Source organism: Mus pahari, chromosome 18 (genome assembly GCF_900095145.1).
Source record: "Mus pahari chromosome 18, PAHARI_EIJ_v1.1, whole genome shotgun sequence".
NCBI lineage: Eukaryota > Metazoa > Chordata > Mammalia > Rodentia > Muridae > Mus > Mus pahari.
In genome coordinates, this window is record NC_034607.1 from 40,512,164 (window position 1) to 40,536,505 (window position 24,342).

General features: G+C 43.1%; 1 protein-coding gene across 1 annotated transcript in view; it reads right to left on the minus strand.

Moving 5' to 3' along the window:
* The window catches only part of Memo1 (mediator of cell motility 1), a 98,612-nt gene extending 74,603 nt beyond the window's left edge, over positions 1-24,009 (minus strand). The window contains exons 1-2 of the mRNA XM_021217781.2: positions 23,939-24,009; positions 23,195-23,272 (exon numbers count right to left, since the gene is read on the minus strand). Of these exons, the coding sequence (XP_021073440.1) occupies positions 23,195-23,255 (61 nt within the window). The 5' untranslated portion in view covers positions 23,256-23,272; positions 23,939-24,009. The remainder of the gene's footprint in view (positions 1-23,194; positions 23,273-23,938) is intronic.
* Positions 24,010-24,342: the final 333 nt, after the last annotated feature.

Consider the following 24,342-nt stretch of genomic DNA (forward strand, 5'->3'; position numbering starts at 1 on the left):
TTGATAGATGCAGAAAAGAAATTTGATGAAATTCACAGAGAAACCCTGTCTCGAAAAACCAAAAAAAAAAAAAAAAAAAGAGTTTTAGTCAGGTGTAGTAGCACACACCTTTAATGCCAGCACTTGAGAAGCAGAGGCAGTTCAAGCCCAGCCTCTTCTATAAAGTAAAGTTCAGGAGAGACAGAGCTATGTAGAACAACATAGAAATGGAGGGAGGGAGGGAGGGAGGGAGGGAGGGAAAAAAGAAAAGAAAATTTAAGAGTTCTAAAGAATTAGGATTGTAGTTTGGTGGTAAAGTGCTTGCCTGTGGGGTGGTTTGAATGAGAAATGTCCCCTATAGACTCGAATACATGAAAACTTTGTCCTCTGATTGGTGGTGCTGTTGGGGAGATTATGGGACCCTTAGAAGTTGTAGTTTTGGTAGAGGAAGCATGTGCCTAGGGGTGGGCTTTGAGAGTACACAGCCTCATCCACTTCCTTTATCTTTCTTTCTGCTTCATATCTAATGTGCTTCCAGAGGACAGAAATAGCTATCAGACGCCCCAGAACTGTAGTTACAGATGCTCTGAGTCACCATGAGGATGCTGGGAATTGGACACGGGTCTTAACTACTGAGCCAACTCTCCAGCCCCTGAATACACTTTCAACTTTTATATTTTATTCTGGTTTGAGAAACACAAAAAGCACAAATCTTCCCCTTTTATCAGATCTGATGAGGACCAGCATTGCTGGCAACCTAACCTGTAACAGAAGAAAAGGACGAGTCAATCAGATAAAGGCAAAGGGGGAATGTTTTATTCTGTCATTTGACCCAGGACCTCGTGTGTCTAAGGCTGGCCTCAAACTCTATATGGTTGAAGAGAACTTCTGATTCTCTCATTTCTACCTCCCAAACACTGGACCTACATGCCTGGTTTTATGTGGTGCTGGAAATCAAATCCAGGTCCTCATATATGCTATGCAAGCACTCTAAAGACTGAACTACATCTCTAGCCCCAAGAAAGAGTATCATAAATTAGTTGTGATAAGTTCTAAACGGGGATAAAGTAAGCAATTACTGACCACATACACAATAAGGCCAGAAGTTATTTTTTTTTAAGATTTATTTATTTATATGGGAGTACACTGTAGCTGTCTTCAGACACCCCAGAAGAGAGCATCAGACCCCATTACAGATGGTTGTGAGCCACCATGTGGTTGCTGGGAATTGAACTCAGGTCCTCTGGAAGAGCAGCAGGTGCTCTTATCTGCCAAGCCATCTCTTCAGCCCCCATAAGTTATTTTATTAACTCTTTTACTTTTCAAAGTTGTACTCATGGCTCAGTGGTAGAGAGCACTTGTAGGGCAAGACCAGGCCCTGTGTTCTGTTCATAAGCACCAAGGAGAATGAAAGGTACACTATGCCTTCAGTCACAAATAAATCTCTGACTACATCAATTTCAGATGAAGCTGTAGCTAATAAAATTCTTAAATTACTTCTGTCACCTTTTCTAATAACCCAATATTAAAGGATATTATTTCCTTCCATAATGACTAGCAATGCTATCGAACAGTTATTGCTGTATCTCTTTGTGACTGGTCTTTTGCTACTTTGCAAGTTCTTGATTCCAACCTTCTCTACCCCTTTTCTTCCACCCTTTCAACCCCCTAATACTAGATAGGAGAGAAAAATGGGGGGGGGGGGGGGCAACGCTATCATTAGACTACTTCCTGTTGACTTAGGGCATCGAGTTCCTTGGCGTAAGCCTGATCTTTGCCCTCAGAATATCTAATTTCTTCTTTCTTCTGTGCACAGGACTACTTAACAGCAACCAGCCAACAACCCTCTCCAAGCTGCACAGATATACATATGGATATATATATATATTAAAAAAAAGTCCCCAAGATTCCAAACAACACACAAACCCTGCTAGAGCACAAGGCAAATCATAGCTGCTGTGGACAATCTGAAATAACCCCATATCCCATACCTGGGATTAAAATAAAAACCTATTCCCATAATATTTCTGGTTTGTTTGCTTGCTTGCTTGTTTTTTTGAGTTTTTCCAGACAGGTTTTTCTCTGAGTATTCCTTGTTGTACTGGAACTCACTCTGTAGACCAGGCTGGCCTTGAACTCAGAAATCCACCTGCCTCTGCCTCCCAAGTGCTGGAATTAAAGGCGTGTGCCACCACTGCCTGGCATATTTCTGTTTTTTAAAGAAACCATAATTCCAAAATTTTCACTACATATTTTTTATAAATGAAGTTTTATTGAAAAACTGCTATCTGTCCATTTACATAATAACTACAACTACTTTCATAATGCAAAGACAGAACTGAGCAGGTGCAAAGGCATATATAATATAGCCTGCAAAACCTAATATATTAGCAATCTGAGCCTTTAGAAAACACTTAAAAATTTTAATTTCACAAAAGATGAAAACCCCACTACAGAAGATTTTTATCACTGCTTAGAGCAGTGGTTCTCAATGCTGAGACCTCTTAATACAGTTCATGTTGTGATGACCCCCAACCATAAGATTATTTTGTTGCTACTTCATAACTGTAAATTTGACACTGTTATGAATCATCATGTAATTATTATTTGACCCACACATTGAAAGCCACTGGCTTAGTGTAAGAATTAAATCTTGCTGTTCATTCTGCTCTAGAGGGAGGAACTAGCAGGAAAAGAGAAAACAAGTTCCCCTAAGAATAAAACTCACAGCTCCCAGGTGGTAGTGGTACATGTCCTGGATCGCAGCACTCAAAAGGCAGAAGCAGGCAAACCTCTGTGAGTTCATGGCCTGACTCTAAGAAGTTTGTGATGTTCCGTAATTTTTTTTCATGGCTTCTGTGTGAATTGCTCTCATTGTGTGATTCTGGCTTGTACATACATCAACAGTACTTTTAGCCTGATCTACATAGAAAGTTCTAGGACAACTAGAGCTACACAGAGAAACCTTGTCTCAAAAAAACAAAAACACAAAAACAAAACAAATTAAAAAACCTCAGGGTCCACTATAAGTTATTGACTCCAGCAAATAAAGTGTGTGTGTGTGTGTGTGTGTGTGTGTGTGTGTGTGTGTGTGTGTGATGGATGTCTGTCTCTCTCCTAAAAGGTATAGAATCAAAAAGTTAAAAAGTTATACATAGGGCTGGGCTTTTGATCTAAGTTCAATCCCTGGGACTTCCATAGTAGAAGAAGAAAAAAAAAATTCTTTCAAGGTGACCTCTGACCTCCACAAAGGCACTTACACACACACACACACACACACACACACACACGCATGCATACTAAATAAGTGTAACAAATTTTAAAAAGACCTGTTATACAGTCTATGCAAACAAAAGCCCTGTTATGCACAACAGATAAATACAGAAGCAATTTCATTACCATCACTATCACTGTTAAACATTACTCTCCAGGTGGGTACTATCCAACACTATTAGAGAAGGAAAAGAATAAAAACTGAAGGTAAAAATCCTGGTGAGTAAGTAAAATTATGCAAATATGACTATATTCCTAGAAAAGTAACAGAACCAACTAAAATGTTGTTTTTTCTTCTGTTTGTTTTTTGAGACAGGGTTTCTCTGTGGAACCCCAGCTGTCCTGGAACTCAGAGATCTACCTCCCTCTGCCTCCCCATTGCCAGGATTAAGGGCACACACCACCATCACCCAGCTAAAATATTATTAAAAATAAAAGTAAAGTTTTGATATACACAAAAAGCTTCTATGCATGTAACAATTAAGAAAATCTAATGAAGAAATCTGCCCATGCAAATAAGCAATACTGAAAGGGTGGCGATCTGGCTGCGTGAGCATGCTTGTCTAGCAGGCCTAAAGCCACAGTTTTAATGATGAGCACTGAAAAGAAAGTTCAGAAAACCAAATGTCTAGAAAAATGAAAATTTTTCAAAAAAAGTTTTTTTGTAAGTTTAGTAAGATATGAGTAAAATAAACTATCAACAAGGGCTGGAGAGATGGCTCTGAAGTTAAGACCACCAACTGCTCATACAGACAACCCAGCACCGACATAGCAGCTCACAGCTGTCTGCAACTCCCACTTCCAGGGGATCTGTCGCTGGAACACACACACAGACACACATGAGGGCAAAATACCAATGCACATATAAATACACACAAACATACACACATATACACATACATATATGCCTGACTCTAAGAAATTTGTGATGTTCCGTAATTTTTTTTCATGGTTTCTGTGTGAATTGCTCTCATTATGTGCTTGTGGCTTGTACATACATCAACAGTACTTTCATTATGGTTTTAGTAAGTACAAAGCCTAATTCAAAATCTATATGTAAAATAAGCAAGCAATAATTAAGCCCATAAAAAAACTAAACTAAGAATAGCTACACATGGTCTTGTACATCTGAAAATCTCATATGAAATAAATAGCCAAGAAATTCCTAAAACAGAAGAGAAACATTAGAGAATCTAAAACTACTATAATAAAAACTGTATTAACAGACCCAAGAATAAGTCAATGAAATCAGATAGGTTGTCTGCAGGGAGACACAAAACACTAAAACTCAATATAATCATAAAGCTAATTTTTCATATTATATTCAAAAATAGAATATAAAAGATATTATAGTAAAGGCAATAAAGTAGGCTCGTATCTCAAATTTCATTATCATAAACTCAAAATGGATAAAAGATGGAAATATAAAAAGTGAATTAATGAAACAATTAGAAGTAGCTACTGGGAAGCAAGCCAGAAGCACATAATGAGAGCAATTCACACAGAAGCCATGGAAAAAAATTACCGAACATCACAAACTTCTTAGAGTCAGGCATGTTTGCCTATGTCTGTCCTAGAACTCAGAAGGCTGAGGCCAGAGGATCACTTTAAATACAAGCCTGCAGCAAGGCCCAGGCGAGCCAGCAACACAGTGAGAGCTAAGAAAAACCAGGAGGCTGGAAGGGTTCCTCTTCTTCCAGACAAATTATGTTCAGTTCCCAGCACTCACATCAGGCAGTTTAGTTCACACCCTCTTCTGGCCTCCTTAAGTACTGATCTCAGGTGACACACACACACATAAATAAAATATTTTTTTAAATTTTAAAATGAAAAGAAAAGCTCGGGCTGGTGAGATGGCTCAGTGGGTAAGAGTACCCGACCGCTCTTCCGAAGGTCTGGAGTTCAAATCCCAGCAACCACATGGTGGCTCATAACCATCCGTAACAAGATCTGACACCCTCTTCTGGAGTGTCTGAAGACAGCTATAGTGTACTTACATATAATAAATAAATAAATCTTTAAAAAATATACAATTAAAAAAAGGAAAAGAAAAGAAAAGAAAAGCTAACTGTGGTAACACATGCCTATAATCCTGGTCTTCAAGAGGCAGAAGTAGGGCTTGTGAGGTGACTCAGCAGGTAAAGGCACTTGCTTCCAAGTAAGTAATCATTACTTGCATTCAATCCCCAGGACAGACATGGTAGAAGAAAACCATCTCCTCCAAGTTGTCCCTTAAGTACCACCACACACTTGCCACAGCATGCACAGCAACAAACATGGACACGGTCAGGGTTGGGGATAGACACACACACACACACACACACACACACACACACACGCGCGCGCGCACACACACACACCCTCCAAGTTGTCCCTTAAGTACCACACATGCGACAGACAGCATGCACAGCAATGGACATGGATAGGGACAGGGAGAGACATAAACACACACACACACACACACACACACACACACCCCAAGTGAGTGAGTGAGTGAGTGAGTGAATGAGTGAATGAATGAATGAATGAATGAATGAATGAATGGGATTCTTATCAAGTTTAAGACCAGGAGTGGTACTGTGCTCCTTTAAGCCCACCACTCAGGAGGCAGAGTCAAGTAGAGCTCTCTGAGGCAGCCTATGTAAGTGCATGAGTTCCAAGCCAGGCAAGGCTACACAGAGAGACTCTGCCCACCCCGTGCCCAAAAAAGCAACATATTTTCAAGAGACATAGTCAAGATGACCGCTTCAGTGAACATGTTGTCACAGGCTTTTTATATCCCAACACTCAGGAAGCAGAAGCAGGTGGATTTGTGTGAGTTCACGGCCAACCAGGTCTATACAACAAGCAGACCAACTAGAATTATGTGATGAGACTTCATGTCAAAAAAGGAACACTCAGGGCTGGAGAGATGACTCAGTGGTTAAGAGCACTCTTCCAGAAGTCCTGAGTTCAATTCCTAACAACCACATGGTGGCTCCCAACCATCTGTAATAAGATCTGATGTCCTCTTCTGATGTGTCTGAAGACAGCGACAGTGTGCTCACATAAAACCAGTAAGTAGAACAACAGTATGAACTAACCAGTACCCACAGAGCTCCTTGGAACTAACCAGTACCCACAGAGCTCCTTGGAACTAACCAGTACCCACAGAGCTCCTTGGAACTAACCAGTACCCCAGAGCTCCTTGGAACTAACCAGTACCCCAGAGCTCCTTGGAACTAAACCAACCAAAGAAATACATGGTGGGACCCAAGGCTCTAGCTGCATATGTAACAGATGATGGTCTAGACGGTCATCAATGGGAGGTGAGGCCCTTGGTCCTGTGAAGGTTCTATGCCCCAAAATAGGGGAATGCCAGGGCCAAGAAGTGGGAGTGGGTGGGTTGGGGAGGAGGGAGAGGGGGGGATGAGATGGGGGTTTTCAGAGGGGAAACCAGCAATGGGGATAACATTTGAAATGTAAATAAAGAAAATACCTAATAAAAGAAAAAAGAAAAAAATAAGTCCTAAAAAATAAAAATAAAAATAATCACTCCAAAATGAAGGCCCAAACTGCTGGTTTACATACTGAGTTTCAGTATAGACAGGGCTACTGAGACCCTAGGTAAAAATAAAATAAATGAAGCCGGGCCTGGTGGCGCAGGCCTTTAATCCCAGCACTCGGGAGGCAGAGGCAGGCGGATTTCTGAGTTCGAGGCCAGCCTGGTCTACCAAGTGAGTTCCAGGACAGCCAGAGCTATACAGAGAAACCCTGTCTCGAAAAACCAAAATAAAATAAAATAAAATAAAATAAAATAAATGGAGCTATGATTACAGCACAGACACAGATGTGCTTAATAATTAAATGTGCTGGTGGAGATAGCTCAGCAACTAAGAGTAAAACTTAAGAGACATAAGCAGTTAAGACTGAAAGAACGGTTAGGAGCTCTTGCAAAGGGCCCAAACTTGGTTGCCAGCACCCACATCAGACATTTCACAACTGCCTGTAATTTCAGCTCCAAGGAAAGATCACACACCTAACAGCACTTGCTTTGGGTTCAATACCCAGTACCCCTTCCAAAAAAATACTCACCAAGAAATCCTACTTGAGTTGTTGTTCCCTTAAGCAGGCTAAGTGTAACATCTGGAATCAGACTTAGTGATTAAGAGCACTGGTGGCTCTTCCAGAGGACCCAGGTTTTAGTTCAGAGGCCATTCACACCATAAGTCACAACCATCTCTAAGTCCCATTCCAGGGACTCCAATGGCTCTTGGGCTTCGGTGGACACCAGGCAAACAAGCTGCGCACAAACACAAACACCCTTACACACAAAATGTTTTTTAAGGTGTGGCATTTCACAAAGCAAAACAAAGAACAACTTCTGTAAAAGAATAATTCCCACTGCTCAGAGGCCGTAAGTCATGGAAGCTATTACTATTTGGATAGAAATAGCTCATAATATTATGAGACAGTTAAAACAAACCCCAAAACATAATGTTGGATAGAATAAAACAAGCGAAAAACAACAACAACCACAACAACAATCAACTACTAAGCTCCATGCGGTAATACATGCCTAACTCCCAGCATTTGGGAGGCAGGGGCAGGATGATTAGGAGTTCAAGGTCATCCTCACCTACAGAACAAATTTTAGGTTAGTTTAGGATATATGAGACTGTTTCTACTTTTTTTAATTTTTTAAAATGTAGATGCAGTTAGTTCAGTGATAGGCCCTGGGTTCAAGCTCCATCACTATCAATCAATGAACAATCAATCAAAAAAAAAAAAAAACCATGACCCACAAACAGGAGAAAAATTATTATACCCAAGCTCAGAACTAATAAAAATAACATGTAATAGAAGAGGACATACAAATAGCTACTATTTAAATGACATAATTAGAATATGGAAACAAAAGAAAAATATTTGGAGGGTCCGGGCTCAACTGGTAAAGAGCTTGCTGCAGGAGAAAAAGGAAGGACCTGCGCTCAAACCCTAGAATGATCAACTTCCATAGGGGAACACTCTTGTAACCCTAGCTATAGGGAGGCGAAGCAGGTGGATCCCTGGGGTTTACTGGCCAGACATCTAGTTTAATCAGCAAATACCAAGCCAGTGAGGGACTTTCTCAAAAATGCAAAGTAGACATCCTCTGACGAATAACACCAAGCCTGATTTAATAGACATCGTGTGTGCACACACACACAAGGCTTGGAGGTAGAACTCTGTAGTTAAGAGTTTGATGCAGAAAGTAGGTTAGTCACCACACAACCACTTCTAATTCCAGCCCCAGGGGATCCATTTCCTCTGGCCTGTATGGGCACACACATACTTGTATGCGCGCGCGCGCACACACACACACACACACACACACACACACACACACACACACATTAAAAATAATAAAAATAGGGGCTGGAGAGATGGCTCAGCAGTGAAGAGCACTGGCTGCTCTTCTTAAGACCCAGGTTCACTTCCCTACACTCACAACTGTCTGTAACTCCTGTTCGAGGGGATCTGACTCCCTCACACATGCAGTCTAATTAATTAAAAATAATGTGCTTAACTCCAGCATTAAAAGTAGATCTTTAAGTTTGAGGCCAGCCTAGTCAACAAAATGAGTACCAGGATAGCTAGGGCTACATGAAAGACCCTGTCTATAATAACAACAATTATTATCACTAGTATTAATTAATCTGTCAAGGAAAAATGGTCTCACTGGTGCAATAATACTATGACGGTTATGGGAGTAAACAACTGCTTTCTGACTGAAATTGTGGCCTGCTACACCAGAGGGAATGGGTGCCTGGTACATTAATTAAACCTGGTCAAACACTCATGGCTGGGAAGGTTATAGGCTTTAAGGAGAACCTATTACTGTTGCCTAGCCAGACTGAACTGGTGTCAAATGGAACCCTAAATACTTATGCTTATAGTCATGAACTAATGCTCCTCTAACCCTTGGTCAGAGAAGCTTCTGTTTTCGGTGGGTAGCAGTTAATTCAGTGTTTCCTAACTGGTCAAAGTGCTGAGAATAAGTGAGCGTTGAGTGCCCAGCACTGATCAGGACACCTATGTCACCCCTGTAGGATTCGGCAAACACTACAAAAGGAAGTTGCAACATAAAGAATTGAGAGGCAGAAAATGGTAGCAATGATATGAAACACTGTGTTCTGGACATGACATGGCCGTAGTACTCATGAACTTAACAGCAACTATGATTTCCTGCAGTTGATGGGAGCAGCCAACTCCCATCATGGACGAGGAAAGGACTGATTGACAATTACTGATTCCTGGCATTTCTTCAATGATATAGCCACCAGTGGTAAGCTAAATACCCATTCTCCAGTAAATAATCTCCATACTTTTTAAAGAACTACAATTAAACTCAGCTAATCACAAAAGAGAATGGAAGATGAAAATTACCAAAATACACAATACACATGTATGAAGTTGTTAATACTATATTTAAGTGGATGGAGTTTCTAGATGTGCTAAAATATGGGTAAACTTTGAAAGCATTGTACTAAATGAAATAAACCAAACAAAAAAGAATAGTTTCCAAGGCTGGGGAGAACAGACAGTACCTATTTAAAGGGCAGTGACTTTTACTTGAGGAAGAAAAAGCATCGTGGAGAAGGATGATGGTAATGGTTGTAAACACTGCACATATACACCACAACATTATACACTCACGTACTATCACAACGATAAAAGCCAATTACATATACTTCACCAAATTAAAAAAAAAAAAAAGAAAGAATATTTTATACCTAGGGCCTTAACCAACTATTTTTGCTATCAGTGTGATTTACAGTCAACTCATTTTTATTTATTTTGAAGATATCCTGAGACATACTATATCACCCTCTGGGAGGTGGAGGCTAATTGGTAAATGAGTTGCTCACCTCCTTCATGTAGATGAGCCCCACCTGCCTGAGTGAACCCTAGTAAACATCCCAAGTGCCAACATCTAGGTGAGTTTTCCTAGATGGCAAGACTCCATACATGTCCCATGTCACAGTATATAAAGAAAGGGCAGCAGTCCACCCCACCTGTTTCTCCTGAACACCACCTCAAGATTTTTCTTTCTGGTAATTTTAATCTATATCTTTTCTCTGTAATAAATTATATACTTAAATATAACAGGTTCTCTGAATTCAATGGGTCCTAGCCAATCACACCCTAACTGACCCTATAGACAGAAAAACAAACATCAATGTTCTGGCTAGCCGCAACTGTCAACTTAACAGCCTGGAGTCACCTGAAAGGAGAAGCCTTAACTGAAGAATTGTCTAGAAGAAAGCAGCCTCTGGGCGGGTCTGTGGGGTCTTGATTACTAACTGACACTGGAGAGTGCAGACTTCTGGGAGAGGTACCACCCCTAGTCCTCGGTTCTGAAAGCAAGCAAGCTGAGCAAGCCTTGGACTGCAAGCCAGTAAAGCAGCACTCCTCACATCGGTTTTAGTTCATGCCTTCAGTCCCTGCCCTGACCCTGCTCAGTGGTGACTGTGACCTACAAATGTGAGATTAAAGAGACCCTAGGCGGGCTGGTGAGGTGGCTCAGTAGGTAAGAGCACCCGACTGCTCTTCCTAAGGTCCAGAGTTCAAATCCCAGCAACCACATGGTGGCTCACAACCATCTGTAACAAGATCTGACGCCCTCTTCCTGAGTGTCTGAAGACAGCTACAGTGTACTTAAATATAATAAATAAATAAATTTAAAAAAAAAAAAAAAAAAAAATTAAAAAAAAAAAAAAAAAAAAGAGACCCTAGGCCAGGAGTGCTGGAGTGAGTAAGAAAACTACCCAAACCTAAATCTGTGGGAACCCAGAGAGCAAGCCAAGATGTCTGCTTCAAGTTATTTACAAGTTCCTGCCCTGACTTGCCTCAAAAACAGTACTGGAAATACAAGCCAAATAAACCCTCACCTAAGCTGCTTCTGGTCAGTGTTTTATCACAGCAACAGAAAAGAAACTTAGACTAACTTTGTAAGTATTAACCTTAGAGAACTGAACTGTTAACAGGCCATACATCCCACCCTGAACACACCCACTCCCATCTTATCTCAGAAACAAAGCAGGGGGCCTGCCGAGACAGGTAAGAGGCAAGCACACTCTAGAAAAGAATCACATGAAATAACAAGGAGTGAGGCCAAAGGGCAACAGAATGATAACCAATTATATTGAGAATTTCACCAGGGCTTTGGAGAATAGAAACAGTCAAAAAAAGAAAATCAACAGAATTGTGGATTTAAATGCAACAATCCAACTTTATAAAGGGAACATCCGACCATATAATTAAAGAAAACATACAAAGAACATGAAAGGTTCACTGAAACAGTTTATGAATTGAGCCATAAATGAGTCCACTACAAGTCATTAGGGCTCAAGAAGACAAAAAAATGCAGCATTTCCTAAATTTATTTGACCATAAATCTCAGAACACAGTAAGAAAATCTATTTTCTCAAGTCTTAACATTCCTTCCTATTTTTTCCTTCAAGCTATAACAAAATAGAGGAATCAATAAAAATGCCCTTTCCTTGATCATCAAACAGAATTAGTTAATCTTATGAAGTACAAGCAAAAGCCCTAAAACAAAAATAAGTTTAACTGATTTAGGAAACAGCTTAGAGGTCAGAAGAAAAAGAAGAAAAAGTGATGGGATCTGGAATCAGAGTTAAGCTGAGGTCATGGTACTGAAGACCCTGCATCTTTGGCAAGAAGGTTTAATGTAAGTTTAAGAAAATGTTACCTGATTTGTATTTTAATTCTTTTTAAAGATTTATTTTATATTAATGTGTCTCTTACATGTATGTGCACTTTGCCTCCAAGTATGTAATGTGTACCACATGCATGCCTGGTACTCATGAAACAGATTCCCATTTTGTTTGTCTATTTGGGTTTTTTGTTGTTTTGGTTGGTTGGTTGGGTTGAGTTGGTTTTTGGTTTTTCAGACAAGGTTTCTCCATGTAGCCCAGGTTACCCTAGAACTCTATCTGTAGACCAGGTTGGCCTTGAACTCACAGAAATCCCTCCCCGCCCCCGCCTCCCAAGTACTGGGATTAAAGGCATGCACCACCCAGGCCTGACATAAGTTATATTTTTTTAAAGTCTCTCTGCATCTATGTGACTGAGCAAGCACTAGGAAGCTCCGCCAGTGATGAAGAAATAACTAAGACCAGAGTAGTTTAGACTAGAATTACACACATTTGCCAAAGAAAAGCACCTACATGAACTACTGGTGATCAATTTATATTTTTTTCATTTATTTTTATTTTAATTAAGTAAAATGATGTATTTAATTAGCATTTGCCTAAATGTGTGTCTATGTACATTTGTACAATGCCTGAGGAAGCCAACAGAGGGCACTGGATCCCCTGGGACTGGAATCAGTTGTAAGCTGCCACATGAGTGCTGGGTACTGAAACCAGGTCCTCTGGAAGAACAACCAGTGTTCTGAACTACTGCCCATGAGTCCTGCCCCTTGTTTTGTATTTTAATGGTTCTTACGATTGAAACCAAGGACTCACAAATGCTAGGAAAGCATCTACAACAGAGCATCTTCTTTGCTTGGCACCAGGATATCTTTTGTCTCTTTACAGTATTTCCCTCAGTCAAGCCTCTTCCCGCAGGAAATGTTCTAAGGTTCAATCACTGACACTCTTCTTCTCCAGTCACACTCACTCTAGTGGTGACTTTATCCTTATCCAGAAAGATATTCAATTTTACCATCAATAATTCCCAATTGTGTCAGGTGGTGACGGCGCACACCAGCTAGGCGGATCTCTGAGAGTTCAAGGTTGGTCTGGTCTAGAGAACTAGATCCACGACAGCCAGGGCTATACAGGGAAACCCTGTCTTTTTTTTTTTAAAAAAAAAAAAAAAAAAAAAAAAAACAATTGTACACCTTCTAAACTCAAACTCATATTATACTACTGGGCTGGACAGCAAATATCTCAAACAGACCAAACTGAGTTCCTAATCTTCTTTCTCCAAATTTGTGCCTGTTAAATTTGTCTTCTCTGTTTGAGTTGATAGCAACTCCACCACTGAAACCGCTCAGTGATAAACCTGAAGAGACGGATTTCCATAACCTCTCTTTTTCTCAAGAGCATTCCAAGTATGTCAGCCAATCCCAATTCTTCCTTCAAATTATATCCACATACCTGAGGTTGTGTGAGGTGGCACAACCTCCCCTTAGAAAAAAGAAAAAGACATACAAAATGTAACTAGAGAGCTGAAGGTACACTGGTTGGTAGACTGGTTGCCTAGCAAGCAAAAAGCCCTGGGCAAGATCCCAAGTAACATAAAAACTGGAAACTGGAGGTAGTGGTGCAAGCCTGTAATCATAGCAGGGGAAGGAGGGCAGTACTCCAAGGTCATCTTCTGCTACATAGTGAGTGTGAGACCAGACTGAATTACATAAGACCCTGCTTAAAACATAAACAAAAAATAAAAATAAAATAATTAACATTCTGTTAGTCTCAATCAGAAATCTAGAACTCTACACTGAAAATCTAGAACTCATCTTTAAAAAATTAAATTAGAGGATTAGCTCAGCTAATAAAGACTGCTTGCCTACAATCACACCCCAGCACCACATACACAAGTGTGGTAGTCCATGCCTGTAATCCCTGTACTCAGGGGGACATGGGAGAATCAGAAGTTCAAAGTCATCCTCAGCTACACTGTCAGCTGAAGAGCCCATCTCAAAGAGGGAAAGCTGGGACTAGGATGATCAGAAAGATGGCTCAGGTGGTAAAGGGGCTTGTCCAGCCTGGCCACCACAGTCAGATCCCCAGAACTCACTCACAGAGTGAGAGAACCAACTCTTTCCTCATCTGATGCCAGCTCCTTCTCTGGTGCTAAAATTTTTTCAATTTTGAATAACATTCAGCAAGTATGGAATGCTTTTATATCCTCTCCCATCTTTGATATTTTGTAATTGAAGATATTTACTTTACAGTTACAAAGATACTTTAAAGAATATCTACAATTATAAAGATGCTTACTGGTTCCAAATAGTTCAAACTTCTAAGCTCAGGTTCTTCTAAGAAAAGTGTCTCAGAAAATGATGTCTCCTCCAGTCTTCAGCTACAAAATGGCAGGACAGGTGTGATAAAGACCTGTCGTAACTGTCCTATGCTCAATAAGATTACTGTTGCCGGGTGTGGTAGTGCACGCCTTTAATCCCAGCACTCGGGAGGCAGAGGCAGACAGATTTCTGAGTTCAAGGCCAGCCTGGTCTACAAAGTGAGTTCCAGGACAGCCAGGGCTACACGGAGAAACCCTGTCTCAAAAAACCAAAACAAACAAACAAACAAAAAAAGATTACTGTTAAATTCTTTAACATTTAGGCATGTTTTATAAGCCATAAATGATACACAAGTATGAGTTTGGTGCCCACAATGTACTGTGAGAATATCTGAAATGGAACAAAAGTTGTTCAGTTTCAAGGGCAGCAGAGCGCAACACAACATTCAGTGCTAACCTTAAGCGTTTAGAGTTAAACCGGCTCCTCCACTTACCTGTTACACCTTAAACAAGTCATTCACTCTCTGAGTCACATCTATAAATGGGAATAATAGCAACTTGGCACAATAACTTTGTAGATTAGAGATAATACACAAATACATGTAGTATATCTGTGGGAAAAATCCAAGGAAGGACTTTTTTAAAGATTATTTCATTATTCTTAATTTTCCTGTGAAGACCAGTAGTCAAATACCCTGGATATAGAATTACACACGGTTGTGAGCCACCCAATATGGGAACTAACTCTATCCTCAAGAACAGTATATGATGCCAGGCAGAGGTGGTAGCATACACCTTTAGTCCTAGCAAGCAGAGCTACACAGAAAATCCCTGTAGGGAGAGCATATTCAACAGTATGTGCTCTTAACTGCTGAACCATCTCTCTACCCCCATGGAGACTTCTTTCTAATGATTTTTTTTTTTTTTTTAATTTTATCTGTGCAAGTGCACTGGGTGTGTGCCTGATGTCTGCAAAGGCCAAAGGAGGGTATAAGATCCCTGGGGACTAGAGTTACAAATGATTATAAGCCATGAAGCAGATGCGATACCAGGAACCAAACCAAGGTCCTCTATAAGAGCAACGAATGTTCTTAACCACTGAGCCACCTGTCCAGCCCCAAAGGCATTTATTACTTTTATTTTTATTTATGTGTACTACAGGTGTTTTGCTTACATGCATCTCTATATAAACCATATGCATGCCTAGTACCACAGAGGTCAGAAGACAATAGGTCCCCAGGAACTGAAGTTACAAATGGTTATGAGCCACCATGTAGGTGCTGTGAATCGAATCCAGGTACCCTGGAAAAACCAACAAATGTCCCTAACCATCAATCTCTCTCTCCGGCCATCAAGGGCATTTTTATTTTTATTTTTATTTTGTTGTAATTTACATCTATATCTACGGTGAAATCTTAAGGAGGCATTTTTCAATTGAGGTTCTTATCTCTCCAATGATTCTAGCCTGTGTCAAGTTGACATTAAACTAGCCAGCACAAATACCTAATGTTGACAAGCATCTAGAAAAACAAACTCATGGAGTACTGACAGAAGTGCAAATTTGCTTCAGAAGTATCTACTAAATGTAGTTTTGAATTTTTCAAAGACCTACTTTTAATGATGGTTCTTAAATGCTTTAACCTCCCTTCTAGCCCACCACACACCAGAGGTAGTGGAAAAGAAATGTTATTAGGATACAGGGGGGAAGTGGACCTGTTTAGAAATTGCTGTTTAGAGCAAATCCCATCTGCACTGTCAGGAAATCAACAGTTCAGTTCACAGGTAAGCAGCAGCAGCTCAATCCACTCGCAAACACTCTCACCAATACACCAGCAGACGAGTTCAGTAGTGTTGAAAGCAAATCAGCAGCGGTGGCATGGCCTAGCAGAGACAGCAGGCCTCAGCATGAGTCAGCAGGAGGGTCCAGGACCACCAGGGATGCCAGAAGTTCTAGTAGAAGTTCTCTCTCTCAGTAGAGATCAGCGAAGACACAAGACCAAGAAGCATTGTAAAGCTAGCTATGCAAGCAAGCCAAGCCCCTGTCAGTGTCTGTTGGGTCCTATTTATGCTCCCTCCAAACATCACACATCCTCCACAGGTCTTGCCTCAGCACATGAGTCTGTCTTAGCAAAACTCCACAGTGATATATTAGCTGACATCACTCTGCCAACCAGCCTGAGTCTGCAGAAATGGTGCGGACTCTATGGAGTCCCCACAAATGGAGCAGTACAAAGCATGTAAGGAGAATCAATACATGTGTGTTGTCAGCAAAGTATCCCTCATCACATGTCCTCTCACCTGCTTACTTTAGCAAAACATCCTTTCATCTGTGTCTGCTTCAGGAAAACACTCCACGTGTTTGTCCCAGCAAAACACTATCCAACACAACTGACTTTCCAAAGAAACCAGAAGTTTCCACTTCAACCAAAACATAACATACATATACCACAGTCTAATAATTCTTCTCTCAATTACATAACCAGGAAAAGTCACAAATACATCCACCTAAAACAAATACAATAGTATAAAATTATCTACAAAAGAAAAAATATTAAAAATGAAATGTCCATCAATAATAAAAATGGATAAAACAAGGTATATTTGCTTACTACAGAAATGAGAATGAATTTATCTCACAAATGTGAAATTAAGCTAAAGAATTTCAATGAAGTACAGCAGTGTTGGAGCATTCATGAAGATCTGGCTGCCCTTTGTCCTTCTTCTGGCATTACCCTAACTCACGTCTAGTCTTCAACCTAGGGTGATGTCTTTCAGATGATCCAAGCCCCACCAGGCCCCCAAGTAGGCCCCAAGTTTGATCCCATATTTTTTATCCCCACCCTCAAAGGTGGAGCTGTCTCCTAAGTTAGAAGCAGGGTCAGGGCCTGGGACAGAAGTGCTGAGGTTGAGACTGTCTGCTTGTGACTCACTCATCACTTAAGAGCCTCCATGTCCTCTCTCCCTGGGCTTGTGACCTCACCCTTGTGGTATCCCCATTGCTTTCCTGGGAAGGCCTTCCCTCCCTTACTTAGATCACCAACTGCCACTGTCACTTGGTTGCTTCTACCATGCCCAGGGCACAATGAGGACAAGAACCCACTAGCTAAAATAGTGTCCAAAGCTGGGTTTGAAGCTGCTTTTTGGCTGGTAGTCATGTCCCAAAGTGGGGTATGGTGTTCTGAGAAGTGCTGTGAGCCAAGAGACTTGAAGCCTTCTCTGCAAGCCTAGAATGGACTAGAAGCCTGGCTAGGCTTTTCCTGTGTCTGCTAGAGCTTCATTCACTACCATAATGTGCACTCCATCACACCTGCCCTGGCCAGCAAGGTCAATGGGGCCCCTATTTAGAACAGGTAAGGTGAACCCCATTTGTTTCCAGCCTAGGGAGTCCTTGTGCTAGTTAGTGATAGAACTCCTTAGATCTAAAGTATGACAACCCATCAGAGCAGTTGGAGCCACCATGGAGCAAATGGATCTATTTCTGATTGTTGGAATGGAACCTGTGCACCCGGTCTCACCTCTGGTCCATTGGCTTCTTCGTAAGAGACTCCTTGGCAGGAAATAAAGTTTCAAGTCAGAAAGAAGAAAGGGAGGGAGAGAGGGAGGGAGGGAGTAAAGGAAGATGGCACAAGAATATTAGGAACATGGGTAAATTCCTGTTTCCTGTGCTGGGGCAGGTTAGAAGAGTGTGTCTGTTTTGAGAAAGCTCATCTAGCGATTCTACTTTTCTTCACATGTCACCTACGGGGTGCCCAGGGGTGGTGTGTGGGGTTGAGATACTATCTCACTACATTGCTCTGATTGTTCTGAAACTCTATGTAGATCAGGATGGCCTTGAACACGGAAACCCACCTCACCTGCCTCTGCCTCTGAGAATGCTGGGATTAAAGGTATGTAATACCATGTCCAGCCATCATTTTTTTACACTTAACATTAAATAGGTCTACTTCTGGTAAGATTTCTAACTCTTTCCTTCCACCTATATTATGCTCAAACACCTGACTACAGTCCTATGTCATATTCACTGTGCACGTATCTCTCTATTGCCGATACTCACTACTTGCTAATTCACCCACTGTGTTGGTTACTTTTCTCTTTACTGTGACAAAATACCAGACAAGAAGTAACCTAGAGGAAGAGGGTTTGTTAAAGCTTACAGTTACAGGTGATATTCTATCAGAAGGAGGAAAATTGGTGGCAGGAGTTTGAGGCAGTTGGTCACATTACATCCCCAGTCAATAGAGAGAGCAATAAATAAGCATCAGCTTTCCTTCTCCTTTCCACGCTATACAGAAAGAACCCTAGCACAAGCAAGGTGCAGTCCACATTTAGGGTGGGTCTTTCCACTTCAAGGCTCGCAACCTAGATAATCCTCCTCAGATATGCTCAGAGTTGGGATCCTGTCAAATTGATAATAAATAGTAAATATCACATCCATTATATACCAAACACTTATAACCTTCCTTTCTATAAAGGTTTGCTGAGGATCTATGTAGAACACTGTGCTTCAAACCACTGACATGGCTCAGCAGGTGAAAGCATTTACACCCAAATGTGTCAACTGGAGTTTGGTTCCCAGGACACACATGGTAGAAAGAGAATGGCTTCCCACAAATTGTCCTCTGCCTCTCCACATCCTTCACAGCATGCCTGCCTACAAACCTGTACACAAACTAAATAAAATGTAATAATTTTTTTAAATAATTTTTAATTTGTGGTATCAAAAACAAAACAATTTCCTAGCTTCAGTGAGTCAATGCCTTTATATACAAACAATAAAGGCAGAAAGACACACTCCAGGTGTTATAGAGACACAAACACAAAAATGGCAATGTACAAAGCAGTCTCCTGGAGGTATAAACATCCCCAGAGGATAAGCAGCAACTTTCCTGTTAAGGGCGTTTTCACAGAGGAGCAGTCTGAGCAAAAGGCACAGAGCTAAGCAACAGCATGCTACAGTTCAGGAAGCAATCAGCAGCTGCTAAATGTTCCTCGAGGCTAGTAATACCAAGATGGGGCCAGAGAGGGGTCCGAGCAGTCAGGATAGGAGAAGACAGACAGGGCAATCAAAGGACTTCAACGGTATCCAAAAGGCAAGGATCAGTGAGAGAGTGACCCAATGAAATGATTCTTTCAAAAGATTATTGAGGAAGCAATGCAGAGAGTGGAATTAAAGGGATAAGGCTAGAAAAAGTCACAACATTAATTGTCCTGACAGAAAACATAAGAGACTAAAACAACAAAACAGAAGCTATACCTATATGGGTGTTGGTGGCACATGCCTATAATTCCAGTACACAGGAGTCTGAGGCAGGAAGATCTCTCTTGTGTTTCCAGGCCAGCCTGGTCTACACAGCAAGTTCCAAGACAGCTAAGACTACACAGAGACCCTGTCTCAAATAAAATTTTTTAAAAAAATTTTAAAACTTGTTTTGCCGGGCATGGTGGCACACACCTTTAACCCCAGCACTCGGGAGTCAGAGGCGGGCAGATTTCTGAGTTCGAGGCCAGCCTGGTCTACAGAGTGAGTTCCAGGACAGCCAGGGCTACACAGAGAAACCCTGTCTGGGGGGGTAGGGGGGGGGAAGCTATACCAAATCTGGAGAAAAACTATACAAATTAGTGTTGCCTTTAACCCCAACACTAATGGGAAAATTTCTATGTGTTCCAGACCAACCAAGGTTACAAAGCAAGACCTTGTTTTTTTTTTTTTTTAAAAAAAAAATTTACACACCCACCCACACACACACAACGTACTGGTCACACTAACCACTAACCTCCCTGGTTAGCAGATTCTTTTTATACAAAGAGCCAAAGATTAAGTATTTCAGGTTTATGTTTCACATACAATTTTAATTTTACTCTGTGTTTTGAGACAGTCTGCCTCTGTCCCTGGGCTACAAAGCAAGTCCCAGGACAGCTAAGACTACAGAGACTCAGGCTGTCCAGGAACTCAGTATTAGACCTGGCTGACCTAGAATTCACAAGCATACACCTGCCTCTGTCACACCTGGCTTTTTTCTTTTTGTTAAACAACCACTTAAAAATTACAACATCCAGCTCCAGGGTAGGATCACACACACACACACACACACACACATATTTTTAAAACAAAATTTAATGAGCTTTTTTTCTTAATGTTTACAGGTTGTACTTGGGAGCGGAGGCACAGTCTGCCCATCCTAGTTGCACACTGGTAAGGAAGTGAGGATTAACCTTCCCATGAGATTAGTTTTCCTAAAATGTTACTTGCATCATATTAATGCCCAAGACTAAAACCTTCATCAGTGCCCCTTGCTGGGTAAATCCAATCCCTATAGTACCTAATCCATAGGCATTTCCAGCTCCAATCTACAATCCAGGTTATGCCCGTAAGAACTGACCATTCTTACTAAGTTAATTACTTACACTTTCCTGCCTCCCAATCCAATGTTCTTTCCTCAAACTTGACTAAATATCCTTCCTTCAGAGCACAACTGAAATTCTACTTCTATACGACTCCACCCTCCTCAGAACATGTAAATGCACTATCTCAACCTAACAGATATTTAATTGCTTTTCTGAAGTTAGAATTTACTTCAAATAAACTCTGAATTCCTTGAAGGAAAGCAGAAGTTTATACCACCCTCAGTCAATGGATCTAGCTGCATATAACAAGGGGTAAACAACAAAAATGAGTGCATGTAATATAAATGTACAATCTTTTTCTTAATGAAATAGCTAGCTAACTGAACTCAATGTGGCTTTACTCTTATTTCATTCAATAACTGAATACTTTCTATGTGTACAACCTGAACACTGGAAAAAACACAAAATGACAATCAACAAACACATTTTTCCTATTCCTCCATTTTTTATTGACTGGTCTAGAGAAACAATAGCACAATACAAATAAAAAGTCTCAATAGTAGGTCATTATTTCAACATAGATACACTATCATAACCTACAGATACAGTCATCAGACCAACTTTACATTACATATCTATAAGTTTGCTTCATTAGTCTTAAGGATACAAATTAAGCTTCTAAAACTAAACTGCATTAAGTTTACCCTAATTTCCTCAATATCAGTCAAACTTAAAAAGACTGGCCAGGAAGTGGTGGTGCAGTGCCTTTGATCCCAGCACTGGGAAGCAGAGCCAAGTGGATCTCTGAGTTCAAGGGAGTTCCAGTACAGCCAGGGCAACACAGAGAAACCCTAGCTGAGTCGCACACACCCCAAAAAGTCATACACCTGAAGTCCAGTAAAGGTATTATTTAATTTACCCAGATTTTAGGGGAAAATATAATTACCTGCCTATTTACTAATAAGTATCTACATACCGTCAGGATTTTTTGACCAGATTAAAGACTACATCTTATATGTAAGCAAATTCTAAGGAATTCTAAGACCAAAAGTGTAAACTATACCCAATTTTACTACCCATATATATGTTTAACAATCTAAAACTTCCCTAGAATATTTGCCCACATTCCAATGCTCACAACAAAAGCTTAAAACATTTGTAACAAATGCACAGGAACACAATAAATAAATGCTAAAAGACAGCCATGAATGGGAACAATGTGACTTTCTAATTCTCCAAAACATACTGGGGGGAAAAAAAAAACTTCTACTTAACAATAAGCAATATTAATAGTGCATTGATTATAAAGGGCAAACTCAGGAGCCAGAGACCTGGCTTATTCAATTCCTATTTTACCACAGGCCTACTCTGGGGTGCAGCACTAAATTTCTCTGTTTCCCCATATACTGGCACAAGAACTAACATTCTCAGGTTGTGAGAACTGATTCAAAGTCTATGAAGTACTTCAGGACTATAAAATGTCATATTTATCTAATGCAAAAACTACAGCTACCTGTTAGCAGTAGTTCCAAATCCAACCATGTCATTCTTTTGTGTCTTAGCAGGGCAAATCCGCTGTGGACCAACAAGGTGCATGTACTTTTCTGGAGCTGATTGAACAATCTCAGAAAAACAAAAAACTGCCTTCCAGATTTTCCGTTTTCCCAAAAGAATCATGTCACTATCCAACCCTAATTACTTGCAAAGGAAACCATGAAGGTTAGGGCCAGTTGCTGAGAAGCCCAGATGGCCCAGAGACCAACAGGAATCACGGAGGAACTTTTCTTTGTTACCAAAGCAGAAATGTGACCCCTGAAAATAATCTCAGAAAACAATCCTTGTGAAGAGAGTTGTACTGGAGGGAACCGGTCCTCGCCTTTCCCACCCAAAGAACTACACATGGTTTTGGAGAGAGTGCAGACAAAATTCTCTCAAAACGTAAGCTAAACTAGGCAGGTCGTCCAGCCTCCCCGGCTTGGTGCTGAACACTGGATACGAGAGAGGTTGCTCAGGAAAAGTGCTGATGCCATCTCCAGCTGCCCCTGAATGACAGTAACAATGCAAACACTGACAAAAGAGCGAGGAGGCCACCCAGAGCCCCTGCCTGGCAGCAGCTCTGCCCGAACCTCCACGTACAAAGCGACAAATCCCCCGAGAGGCCCTGGTCTGACAGATCTTCCAAGCGAGAGAGACCAAGAGTAGCAACACGAGGGACAGGATAGAAAAGTATTGCCTGTCACACCTTCCAGGGGCGCGGGGTGCCTCAAGGGTGGGGGCAAAAGCTGCGGTCCCCTCGGCCAGTCTCTGGCAACGAGGACCGCGCCAACTCGTCCTTCCCCACCGCAGAGGCCGGCCGCGGAGCCCGCGCTCGCCCGGGTCGGGGCCGGCCCGCAACTCCTCGTCCAACTCCGCGGGCGCCAGGCCGCCGGCCCGAGCGCCGGGTGGGGGAGGCGGCGCGGCCGGGCCCCGCTCCCTCGGCACGCGGTCCGCGCCCTCAGCCCGTCGCCCTCCGCCCGAGTCCCCGCCCGCCGGGTCCCGGCTGCCCAGCTCCACCACCCCGGCGGCCTTGCGCCCTTACCTGAGGCGGTGTACCAGCTCCCGGCGTGGCTGGCTTCCCGGCAGACGACTCGGTTGGACATCTTGGTGCCTGTGCCGCCTATGGTGCACGAGGATGAATGAGGAGGCGGCGGCGGCGGCGGCGGCGGCAGCGGCTCCGCGAGGGGACGAGACGCCGCGGGCCCAGCCCAGGAGGAGGCGGCCGCGGGGAGGGGACCGGCCCGGCCCAGGAGGAGGAGGAGGAGGAGGAGGAGGAGGAAGAGGAGGAGATGGCAGCCGGGGCGGAGGGCGGCAACAAAATCACCACAAACTCCGCCGGCCGCCGGAAGATGCGGCCCACGGCGGCTTCACCCTAGCCGCGCGGCCGCGGAGTCGCCGCCGCCGCTGCCCCTGCCCGAGCTGCCTCCGCGAGCCGCCCCCCGGCCCCGCCGCGCGCGGCCTGCCGAGCCTCCCGCTGACCCCACCCCCGTGACTCCGCGCCCTTCCCCACCCGCCCCGCCCCGCCCCGCTCCGCCCCGCCCCCACCGCCGAGGCCTCCCGCCGGCCCCGCCCCGCGCCTCCGCCCGCCGGGCCGCGCGCTCAACGGCGGAAGCGGGACGGGCCCCGCGCCATCCGGGGTCGGGAAGCCGCGAGCCCGGTCTGCGGCGGCGGTCGGTGCCACCCCTACTCCCCCCCCCACACACACACACACACAGCCCGGGGCCGGGGCCGGAGCCTGAGCCTGAACCCGGGGAAGGCAGAGCCTGGGGAGCCCACGCGTCCTTACTCGCCGCTCTACCGGGGCCGGCCCACTGAGCATGCCCAGCGCCGCGGCCGGGCCCGCCGAGGAAGCTCAGCGTGCACGCTCCGCTCTCCGGGGTTTAGCGCCAGCAGAGGCTGGGGGGCAGGGCGCGGGGCGCAGGACGCAGCCGCGAGGCGGGGTGAGCCCCTTCCCCCGCCAGCCGCCTGGCTTGTCCCCGTGCGCCGCTGGCTCAGCACACACACACACACACACACGAGGTCGCTGCCCACCGAGTCCCGCCGGGGTTCCCCCTTCCTTCCCCGCCGTCCTTGGTGGGGTTCCCACCCTCGGGGTATCACCCAGGAATGCAAGTCTGGGGCCGCGCCGCGAAGTTTCGCTGGCAGAAACAACCCGCGGCGAGGCGTACTGGGGTGGGAGGATATGGGGGG